Source organism: Cupressus sempervirens, chromosome 11 (genome assembly GCF_028749045.1).
Source record: "Cupressus sempervirens isolate cs-2001-9-10 chromosome 11, ASM2874904v1, whole genome shotgun sequence".
NCBI lineage: Eukaryota > Viridiplantae > Streptophyta > Pinopsida > Cupressales > Cupressaceae > Cupressus > Cupressus sempervirens.
The window spans coordinates 583,750,180-583,762,541 of record NC_143128.1 but is presented as its reverse complement, the minus strand read 5'-3'; the positions used below and the strand labels follow the sequence as shown (position 1 = coordinate 583,762,541).

At 35.3% G+C, this 12,362-nt stretch overlaps 1 protein-coding gene across 1 annotated transcript; it reads right to left on the bottom strand.

The window, feature by feature from the left end:
• Positions 1–398: 398 nt before the first annotated feature.
• On the bottom strand, positions 399–4,859 carry FBP (Inositol monophosphatase family protein). The gene is made up of 12 exons (XM_089811461.1): positions 4,651–4,859; positions 3,588–3,635; positions 3,198–3,272; positions 2,532–2,593; positions 2,372–2,438; positions 1,927–2,040; positions 1,598–1,684; positions 1,370–1,440; positions 1,228–1,293; positions 927–1,013; positions 755–830; positions 399–606 (listed from the first exon to the last, which is right to left on the bottom strand). Exons 1-12 carry the CDS (start codon positions 4,807–4,809, stop codon positions 493–495), a joined length of 1,026 nt encoding a protein of 341 aa, XP_089667587.1. The 5' UTR covers positions 4,810–4,859; the 3' UTR covers positions 399–492.
• Between the last annotated feature and the right edge of the window lie 7,503 nt (positions 4,860–12,362).

The window sequence follows — 12,362 nt, the reverse complement described above, 5'->3', positions numbered from 1 at the left end:
TATTGCAGGATTGTGTTTTGTTACTCACTCTCTCCCAATAGAGTCTAGCTCAATAGAGCTGTTAGTTATAGGTTTAAATGTGCTAAGTATTATTATTCCAATAATGTATTTTATGAGGAGCAGCTCAAATTAATGTAATTTATCATTCTGATTAATATAGAGTTTTATGTTTGCCTTTTTCTCTGCTCCACTTTTTCTGAGATGGTACCAGAGCAATTATGTTTTCAAACAATATGGAGGGATACAGAGAGAGACTGCCAAAAGATTATGTCTACCTCAGATGAAATACTAATGTATCTAACAATGGCAATAAAATTAGCACTACTTCGTCATGTGTAGATATCACAAGAAGTAAACCCCATTAATTTTTCTTTACCACATTGGCTGCACGAGTCATCTTAATCAAAATTTACTTTAGTCATTATCATTGACAGAATTCCATAAACAGATCTACAAATACAATTCTCAGGTAGGCAATGCAACCAACAAACTTCAGGCTTTTACTTCTTCTTGAGCATATAAAGCCTTAATCTCTTCTACGTCATCATAACTCCCAAGGAAGATTGATGAACGTTCATGAATCTTTGATGGAATAATGTCTAGTGCCTGCCAAATGTTACAGCAAAATGAGAAGACATCTAATACCTTTATTGTCTGGGGCAACTATTTATAATTTTCTCCTATTATCCTTTGAAAAGTGTAATTAGTTTTGGTTACATTACTAGTGTTCGGTCAATGGAAAACAAATGCATACCCGTTTCTTTCCTGTGAAAGACTGCCCCCCTGCCTGCTCCATTAAGAAAGACATTGGAAATACTTCATACAGTACACTGCCCAAACAGAACAGTAAAAAACATGGAGCCTTTATGTTTGGGATAAATACTAAATGCGCACTCCCAACTGAAGTATCAATCAATGGGACATACCGTAATTTTCCACTGGGACTCTTCTTGTCTGCGGGGTACATGAAAATGCCTCCATAAAGGAGGGTTCTGTGAACATCAGCTACCATGCTGCACAAGAGATGTATACACAATGTTTTGCATAATAAGGGCAGTGCACTTCTTCCTGGCATATGAAATTACACCTTAACATTTGGTGCATTTTGATGATCATCCTCAAAACATTCGAGTGGTATTTCCCATGTCGACTAATTTATAGAGCACTCAAGATATATACTGATTTTTTTATGTCCTAGACATGTAAGAGAGAGGGAATTATTATCACCTTCCAATGTATCTCAGAGACTTTGGGGATGATCCATCCTTTGGAAATTTACATCTCTCAACATACCTGCAAACATTGAGAACTGATTAAACTTCTGACTTTTCTAAATAATTGATATTCCATGGAACATTTATCTAATTACTTCTTTGTAGGTTCATCCCAGTTCTTCGCATTGCCTTCATTCACGGAATATATTTTTCCTTTCTTTGGAACCTGGAAGGATTTCAGAATATTCATCAAATCAGCTTCAGGACCTTACAAACTAGTAAAAGTATTCACCAAAAATTTCTTTGTAACACACATCCACTGAGAAGAGCGGTAAGAAGGCATATCCATGGTATTCTTGCATCGCTTATGGGGAATTGCATACCTTTATGTCTGGATGAGTCAAAATGAATTCTCCGAGGGAGGGATCAAGAGTAAAACCATTTACCCCACTACCAGTGCTAAGGACAAGCTGTAAAAGGAAGATAATCTTCATCAATGCAACTAAAGATTCTTATTCAGAATTGCAAACCATATCAAAACAGATAGGCATGGATAATCTAATGAACAGGACATAATTTATCAAAGAAACAAGGGCTTATGCTCAGTCCTTTGATTTTATAAAGGTTTTCAATATAGACCCGATTAGAGATTCGAAGAAAAACATAATAACTACATATATTCCTATTGTGTTTTTGGAAAGACAATTATTACCGTGCAAGAGCTTCCATACATGCAGTAGCCTGCTGCAACCATGTCTTTGCCTGGTCGCAGGACATCTCCCAATTTCGGTTCATCTCCAGCCTTTATTGAGTAAACTCCAAAGATCTACACTAACAAAAAGAAAAAGATATTCCTAAAGATTGCCATTGATTTTCTAACCTTTTCATTTAAGCAAACAAAACAGAAGCATGAATATATGTTGATAATCTTTAGGGTCATGCTTCTTCCTTTCTAAAGAATTACCATTCCACTGCTTAGTTGAGGGTTTCTCTTAACTATACTAAAATCTAGAATTGGATCCAAGAGGAATTCCTCAAACTCTTTAACTGAGTATTAGTCAATTAGATATTATTTCTTCACTTTACTGAGATGAGCTGACTAGCTTGTTGAAATTTATAATAAATATATTCCAGTAATTAACAAATGAAATCTGTACCGTTCCAATGGAGACTCCACAGTCAATGTTTGAAGAACCATCAAGTGGGTCAAAAACTACACAGTACCTGCAGATACCATTGACAGTCATGGTGAAAAGGCTACAGATTACTACAACTCAGAAGCTAAACAGCCAGATTCTTGAGGGCCAATAGTAATACTTTCCCCGCAATGCAGGCTCCACAAAAGTGGCTTCTTCATCTTCCTCCGAGACAAGGATGCACTGCCATGATGACCTAAAGTTAGTAGATGCATGGAACCTCAGCACATATAACCTTTAATCAAATAAGAGCACCATTGCTTAACCAATGACTGGACCCATACAAATGTACTTTCTAAACAAATAGTTTTCAACTTTTCACATTCAGATTCCAGGAAAGAAGTTTTCATGGTATACGCTACTCAGAAAAAAAAAATATTCAACAATTTTTAAAGAGATTATCCATAACACAATAGATGAGTTGTTCGTAATTTTTTTTTGTCAAAAATCATTTTTTGTAGATCTAAGCTTAATTGTGTTAAATTGCATGCACAATTGCAATCAACTTGGTTCAAATAGTGAAAATCCCAATCCTTCAATTGAATTTGGTGCCCATTGGCCTAATTGGCTGAGATTAGGAGCTCAATTGCAAAATAATTTAATATTAGGATCCTCCACCAGTTAAATTTTAAAACCAATCAGCACATTAGAGTTCAATCAACCTCACTTACACACATTTTTACTTTTAAAACTACTACCAATCAGAAAAATATGCATTGCAAGGACATTTATTTAAATCCGAAGATCAAGAAGCACTTATATATTTCCATTTCTTTCTTTGACTTACCGTACGCCCACTGCTTACAAGAGCCTTGACAAAGACTTCATTGGAGAGTACATCCAGTTTCTTTTGCTCCTCACCCTATATCCAAATCAAGAATATAGTAGAGATATATAAACGCTATAGTATCATTTGTCAAGAAATCAAACCATTTTGCAAAAAATTATATTATAAGTAGCAAAAGCTTTTGGATTAAAAAATGCCAGCAATGTGTGAAAGCATTCTTCACATTGTTTTGACTATAACCTTAAAATCCAAGAGGACCCTGTAAATGAAATAATTTCTTGATTTAATTTGAGAGCATACTGAAAACAAAACTATAGGAATAGTTTCATTGAGATAAGTTAGAATCTTTTGGAAAAGTTTTTGATATTGAAAAGAACAATTAAAACGTACTTGCACATTGGTCTCTCCTGCAAGCCCAATAAGTTTAGCCAAACCTGCCTGCAACAAACATTATGATTCAAGCATGAGATAAAATGCATTGTAGCCGCAGAAAGCACTAGATTATGTAATGACAAATACAATAAACTTGACCATGACTAGTAGGCATTTCCATTAGGACTATATATGCTCTCACAATGGTGTAAGCCTGTGAAACTGCAAGGTCATCTGGTCACTTATCAAATAAAATATAAAATAGGCTTGACCAAGTAATTACAAAATACTCCATTATTTTTTTCAGGTAATGCAAGTCATACTAATTTTTGAGTATTTTTTAAAGCTAATGGCAGTCATACTAAATTTTCAAGATACAGTTGGGGTTATACAGATAGTAGCACCTCTGTATTAATCAGTTGGGATTCTACACCCATAGAGCATTTTGTCTGATATCACCCAACTTTTGTTCAAACTTCTGTCCTCCTAGTAAAAACTCTCATATTTCGTAAACACCTAGTTTTGATAAACTATAAAATGTACACTGACCTCCCATTGAAACCAAACATCCAACTGCCATAGATCCTTGGAAATAATTGTGCACTAATACAAAATCCTGAGAAAACAAAAACAAAATAAAATTCAAGATACAGTTGAGCCTATAGCCGCTATACAGATGTCAAATTTTATGCTTCTGGATTCAATTGTGCGATTATTTTTGTATCGACATTTGGATCACACTCTGTGATACAAAACAAAACAAAGAATTCAACGTACAATTAGGGCAGTACAGATATCAGAATCTATGTATCCATTTAGTTGACGTTATAAACCTATAGAGCTTTTCGTTGGTATCACCCAATTTGAGCTCAAACTCTGTCCTTCCAGTAATACTCGTCCATAATTTGTAATAACATAGGTTTAATCAAACATGAATGTCCATTGACCTACCATTGAAACCTAACATCCAACCACCATTGACGCATTGCAATAATTACGCACTTATACAAAATCCTGAATCAAAAACCAATAAGAGATCTTATGAAAAATTGAATGAATTAGAGCACCCCATTAAACTCACCTTGTTTACGGCAGAGCACACGAATTTACAGCCGAGGACAATGTGACTGAGAAGGATGGTGAAATCCCCTCGCGACTCAGGGTGCCGGGACTGCTCGTTCAGAACAAACCGAGTGATAGTCATCAAGTCTGTACGATGGGCATCTGCAGCGTGATCCATCTTTCTTTCTTTCTTTATTTGCCCTCTGTCTCTTCTTTCTTTCTGCCTATACTACTACATCTTTGCTTGTCTTAACTTTGTAGCCTCCAACCCAATCTCTGAAATTCTCAGCCACGTGGCAAACTATGACAAATTCGAGGCAGAAATTTTGCGTAAATCATAGTATTATCAGCCACCAGTGGAGAATTAAGTGTCCACGTGTCAGCATGCTAAGATACTTTTGGAGGTTTGGATAGTGGTATTACTGTCCGTCTGTAGAGCTAAAGATAGTGAGCGGCTGAGGCAATCCGACTGACAATATTCGCTAAGAATATGTCACTGCCTGATTGCAGCTATTCTCCGTGGAAGCAGAATGATTGAATGGAGAAGATTGCAGGCTTGTTTTTGTTTGGTTCATTTCTTTACTCTAGAATCCGAATATGTTTGTTGTAGAGTTAATAGAGAAGAGGTTCTTTAAACTCGATTCAGTGGGTGCATTAACAACTATTTCGCTGAGCAATCTCTATTGAGAAAAAGAGAAAATTCAAAGAATAAGCTAAGAAAGTTTAGTGGCTTTTGGACAAGGAGTCATAAATGGGGGATCTCATTTCTAAATCTTCATTGGGGAGACAGCTATCTCAACATGTTACTATTCTTTGGTGAGATTTAATTAGTTATGAAGATTGTCATTTTTATTGTTCTAGTGTCATTTTTTATTGAATTAGTTATAATTTAATAAGTTTTATAAAAGAGCATAGTTACATCGTCTTCGGGGAGGGGGAATGGTGGAATAAGTTTTCGGGATGGGGACAGAGAGGCCTTGATTTAGGGACAGTGGGGGGACGGTAGGGGAACGGTGGGGTTGTATACACTATAAATATGGTACTTAAAATGCTAGTAATGAAAAGATGTATTGCAATATAAGCTATAAAGATATAAAAGAGTAAATACTTGAACATTGCATTAAATTGGAACATAAAATAATGAACGTAAATAGTCAAATTAGCAAATTGTCAACATTGGAACGCCCCTTCTGTTGGAAATGAAGAGTGTAACTGAGAGGGGAGGGATGAATCAGTTACAACAAAACAATTCCATGTCCATAGATGTCAATTCAAACTTTCCACTAATTATGCAGTACTAGCCAACTCGGTTAACACTAGAATATTTTTGTCACTCGATTAACAAAGCAATCTTATGAATATTAATCTGTTTTAACCTTTAGTAACTTAGTTGTAGAAACATAAAGCATAAAGCAAATAAAATGAAAATAGATGACACCAAGATTTAACATGGAAACCCAATTTAAGAAAACCACCATGCAGCTAGTTACAATATTTTTCACTCTTCTAAAGTGAGTCCTGTTAGGAGCCAACCCTATTAAAGGTTACAAAACATACTATTAAATATGACCTTGTCAGAGGATCTAGAACACCCTATTAGGAGTGGCCTGGTAAGAGATCTTCAAACACTTCAATCTAAAATGTTACCTTGTTAGAGGATTTACAATATGGTTGTTAACTATGTTAAGAGATTTCTTCATTACTACAATGGTTAGAAGGTAACATCAATTTGACTTGATTTATGAAGCAACTATCTTTGCAGATTTAAATCTTTGTTCTAGCTTAACTTTTGGATCCTTACTGATCAGATGTTCTTTGCAACTTATCTTCCACACTTTCTTGCTCTATTTTTGCCTTCTCTCACATATCCATCTTGTTTCATATTCCACTTGTTCATTATATCCTCACAACTTGATCTTCCTTAAATATCATAAGCTTTGTCAACTCTGCTTGAATACCCTTTCAAATAATCAATAATCATGCAAATAGTTGGCCTCAATCAATTAATTATTAGACAATTGCATTATGTTATCACTCGGTCAATACTAGGATTGAATGCTCGGTTAATATTGTGAGTCCTTTGATACCCAACCACTTAGTTAATATTGCAAGCAAGATATTCTTCATTAATTGACTGCTCGATCAACATTGAAGTGTCTTTTTTACCCGACTGCTCGGTTAATATTGAAATATGCAAGGTTAATACTGCAAACTCTTCATTGCTCAATACTAACATTTGTATAACATCAATGACAACATACAATTGATTACAACAACCCCATCCTTGGCGGAGATTGAAAAATCTAGCAGCACCACTAGGGATGGGGGGATAGAGTCCCCAAGTCCTTGGTGCGTCTCCAAGTTTGTATTTCAAATTCGTCACTATTTTGGCATCTATTCAACCCTACTAAATCCAAAAGTATCAGAAGTACATGCATGAACACATGTTTCCTAGAGCATTTTATGTACAAAATTTATCCCCAAAAAGCACCTCCAAATCCTACACCCATTCTATTACAAAATAAGGTTGTCGAAGTTTATAGATTGAGGTTTACTTTCATAACATTTTAAATTAAAAAAATTACTAGTAAACTATGGACAATCAAACCTTACATTTTCCTTATTGTTCCCATTGAGTCATTTACCCGACAATCCTCAAAAAAAAAATTTTTAAAAAATCACCTCTTTTCATTTCTTCTTGGCCCATCCCTCTTCTCTAAGTTTTCTTTCTTTCTTTTTCTTCACTATCTCCCATGCAGACAGACGATCCTTCAATAACTCCCATCTAACCACAACTTCATCTCATCTCTCCACCTTGTTGGAAGTGACGCTCCAAACTAGAAATGGTTGGAAATCTTGTGTGCTCTCACCCACCAATCACTAGTTGCATCCATTGGATCTAAACCCTTCCCTAGTTTTTCCACTACCATCATTGGAATGAGACCCCTAGACCATTCCAATTGAACACATGCTTTCATCACCCAAATTGCCTCTTCTTTAGTTCTAAGTTTACACGCCCACACAAGCACAGCGGTTGCAATATCTATTTTTGTGCTATATTTGTGTTCATCATTTAAAATTCTTCACCAAGTAGCAGCTCAATTATCTCTCTGAGGGCTATTGAGTGTGAATATAATTTGTATTATTGTCTTGGGTACTTTCCCTAAGAAGCATTGTTGTTGTCTAGATGTGCGCAATGTGAAATTTGCCTCCATTAATGTATCACTTACCTTGTTGACCCACACTATCAACTGAACCATTAATATATATAAGGCCTAGTGAATTCCCCCTACGTATATTAAAGTCCTTACATCATTGTCACACATTCTTGCCCTTTATATCATCTAGACTCCTCTCTCTCATGAGTACCAAAGTACTCCTCTTGGCTACCACAACTACCTTGGATGGAGTAACAATCATGTTAATTAATTTTGTTATTAAAATTTGATAGTTATGAACTAGCCCTTACCAAATAATGATAGTTTCCCTCTATAATTTCATAAGCCACATGCTTGTTGTTCAACGTATAACTAAGTGATATAAAATGGAAGCAAATTTGAAAAGGGGTGGTTGAGTGTGCTTGTCCAAATCTGAAAAAGCCCCTTAATCCATAAAATTCACCCTTCCACTATATACAAATCAGCTAACCAAGGGGTACACTGCTCAACACCAATGGTTCTAAATCCAACTCTTCTCCATTAATTTCTTGAAATTCCTTAATCATCTCATCATTTGATGGATCATTCAAATAAATCCCACTTTTGACAACATATATGCTATATGATTCCCTCCTCATTTAATATTAGAAAATAAAAATTCATCGAAAGTAGTAAATACTAAATTAATATATTTAACATATATGTTCAAGTACCATACTTTGATCTCCCCTTTAATGATTGCATCGACAATGATCAACGAATCTCTTTCAAGGTGAAATTGGGAAATAACCTTTTAGCCATCATTATTGCAATAAGAGAAACCTAACCTTCTGCCTTGGTGTTTGTCTCATTACAAATATGTTTAAATATTATTTGTTGATCTACACACAGATGAATATACTAAGAGGGAGGGTGAGTTAGTATACCCTAGATAACTTCAACTTTTAACACATGTCCTTCTTCACACCAGTCTACTTGTTAATGATAGCTATAACTTAACCAATTAGGTTCAAACAAAAATAATAAAGATAAAAATAGCATCACATAACATGAGTATATATCTCATGGAAACCTAGCTACGAAAAAAACCACGGTGTGTGAGATGATCCTATAACAAAGTTTACACTCTCCTAAAGTGTGCCAGTCAGGAGCTTGTCACTGTTAGAAGATTACAAGGACACTATCAATTGCCACTCAGTTAAGGGATTTAAATAATACCTATGAAAGTCTTACTCGGTTAAGAGCATCCTAGTTAAAGGACTTCTAAACACAAACTAATGTGTCACCCTATTAGGGGATTTAATACAAAGAACTTGTTAAAGTCCACCCTTGATGGGGTTTTTTGTTGTAGTGATTAGAAAAAAACAAAAGTAATGATCTAATCATAATATACTTTACTTAGTGTGTATATCACTTTGATGCTCCTCAAACTTGTCTACAACTTTTCTCTACTCTCCCTCATCTTTGCAACTCAGACATGATCGTTTATGTGCTTCACTCTACTAGCTATAGTATAATTCATTACTTGTGTTGATCGAGCATGTTGGCTTATCCTCAACACACTATATTTCATAGTTTTTTTGTGACTTCTTAATGTCACCCTTCTCACTTTGAAATTACACTTAGCTCAGCTTTGTGGCACTTTTTCTATTCAATTTGCAATCTACCTTTTTCCTTGAAGCAACATTCTCTTATATAGTCTTTATTTGTTCTGCTTCAAAACTCTAATCTATGAATTCAAAATTTGAATTCTCAAGCCTATAGCTAGCTTGATCTCATGTTACTGTCATGCATCATCCTTGTCAGATGTACCATGTATGAACAAAAGTCACAAATGTTTTGTGACTATAATGGCTTGCTTTGGTGGAAAGAATTCAAATTTGAATTCTTTCATCTATCCACGATGTGATGGGACAGTCAGCATTAAATGCAATGTCGAGTACATTATGCTTGCTTCATGACATGTTAGTCATGGGTATCTTGTCATTATCTTCTTCTTGTTCTCATGACCTAACCATTCTTCATGACTACCAATCACACCACCTTGTCTGCATACTTAACATCATTCTTCGTATTCGTACGCACTTAGCATGATTTTGTCTAAGTGGTTGTCCTTTATCACTCTCTCTACTTGGCTTGTTCTTCTCATTCCTTAGATCATACTTGTGAACTAGAGTCACACATATGTGCTCAATATGCCTCACTAGTCTTGCCTTCATGTTGGTCGATGTTCCCTCTTTACCTTGAAATCAATGACAACTTAGTCATAATTGAGTACACCAGTAACTCCACTAGTTAGTCCTTAGACTTTGGATAGTTATGCCAATAATCTCCCCCTTTGGCGTTGATGGCAACACTTGATCACACTCGACCATATCTTTTATGACTACTTCATGCTTAGAAAATGATATCATGAGTTTTTCCTCCTTCTTCTCTTTATTCAACATCTACATCTTCTCTTTATTCAACATCTCCACTTGGGATTATGTCTTCCCCTTATTCTCTTCTTTCTCTTTTGCCTTGTTTTCTTTTGTTTTCTTATTTTCTCTTCTCCCCCTTTGACAACAATTCCAAAGGCACACATCATATCTTTCTGATTGCTCCCCTTATAGAGTAGTCCTCGTTGTTCATCAATATACACTTGTGATTAGTCATTTGTGGGTCATAGTTTGATGATTACCTTGGTATCTTTACTTCGGCATTGATAGGGGTAATACCCTAACTTTCTCTAAGATACTCAAAGGTATCCTTTTGAAGAGGTTTTGTGAATATATCAACTAATTGCTCTTTGGTTGGTTCATATTCCAACCTTACCTCTTTCTATTGCACTTTCTCTCTTAGTAAGTGGTGTGTTATGAATATGTACTTGGTCTAAGAGTGCATAATCGATCTCTTTGATATATTTATAGCACTTGTGCTATCACAATTTATAACCACTAGTTCCTCCATCTTTTCTTGAATCCCTTCAACCAATTGTTTGATCCAAACAACCTAAGTGTTGTTCACCGTAGAAGCTACATACTATGCTTCTTTTGTTGACTGTTATATGCAATTTTTCTTCTTGTTGGCCCATACAATTAGTCTTCCTCCAAGAAAAAATGCAGTACTAGTCATGCTCTTTATGTCATCTATGTTCCTCGCCCAGTCAAATTCAATAAAGATGCTAAGCTCAAAGTTTCCTTTGCGAGGATACCATAGGCCATATTCTTCAGTACCCTTTAGATATATGAAGATCCTCTTCATAGTGACCATGTGTGATTCCTTTGGATTGGCTAAGAATCTAGCCATTATTTCAATATCTTGTTCAATGTTTGGTCTACTATGCAAAACATACTATAATTTACCAACCATATATTAGTAAAGAGTTTCATTCACTTCAGGGTTCTCATCCTCCTTTGATAGTTTAGAACTTGATATCACCGATAATGGACATTTTGACTTCTCTCTTTATTGAAAATTTAGTGCTTGTCTTATCATCTCCTCCAAAGATGATATCATGCATGAATATTTCTGCAATTAGCAAACCAATTCATGTTTCCTTTTTCTGGTAGATTTTGTTGTTGTCGTTTGTTCTTGTAAAGCCAATTTGTATAAAGTATGAGTGTAGCCTCTCATACCATGATTTATGTTCCTTTTTTAGTCCATATAGGTCTTTCTTAATTGTGTACACTTGGTTCTTGTCTTCTTCATTCTCAAACCCTTATGGTTGTTCAATGTATACTTCTTCCTCTAGAACTCCATTCAGAAATGCATATTCAACATCCATCTTGTATAGTTTGAAGTTCTTGTACGTGATGAATGCTAGAGTATCCATAATCCATCTATTCAAGCCACTAGTGCAAAGGTCTCCCCATATTTTATGCCTTCTTCTTATGCAAATCCTTTGTAAACAAGTTTGGTGTTGTTCTTGGTTACTTCTCCATCTTCATTCATCTTGTTTCTAAATACCCATTGCATGTCAATGACATTTTTGTCTTGTGGCTAGGTCATCAAGATCCATGTATCATTATTCTCAATCTGGTTGATCTCCTCTTTTGTATCCTTTTTCCAATCCTCATCTTTCAAGGATTCTTATAATCTTGGTTTCAAAATGTGAGAGCAAATAGACTACCTCTTTCGACTTTCTTCTCATTAGCACACCAAAATCTTTGTCTCCAATGATTTGATCAATTGAGTGGTTTCTTCTCACATAATTAGCTAGCATAGGTGCTTCATGAGCCTTATCCCTTGGTTCTTCAAGATGAACTGCTTCTACTTGTGTAGTCATGTATTCTTGTGTTGCCTCCAACAGTGCCTCTATCACTAGTTTAACTAGTGGAGTGTATACAAATTGTTTGTAGTCTTCCAATTCTTTCTTTCTTTCCTCTTTGTTCTTCTCAAAAAACTCATTGACCTTTACACTAGCAGATTTGACAATATTGTTCATCCAAATTTTCAAACACTGGTATGCCTTGCTCTTTGTAGAGTAACCCAAGAACATAACTTTATCACTTTTTGGCTCAAACTTTCCTTGGTATTCATCCCTTTTGATTTAGCATTTTCTTTTGAATACTTTGAAATAGCTCACTGATGG

Bases quoted from the DNA above. Each gene is read 5' to 3' on its own strand.
- FBP (XM_089811461.1), bottom strand. From the start codon at position 4,809: ATGGATCACGCTGCAGATGCCCATCGTACAGACTTGATGACTATCACT. The intron at 2,594-3,197 runs GTAAGTCAAAGA...TCATCATGGCAG, and splicing joins TTGTAAGCAGTGGGCGTACG to TGCATCCTTGTCTCGGAGGA. The intron at 1,294-1,369 runs GTAATTAGATAA...CAATGTTTGCAG, and splicing joins TGGGATGAACCTACAAAGAA to GTATGTTGAGAGATGTAAAT.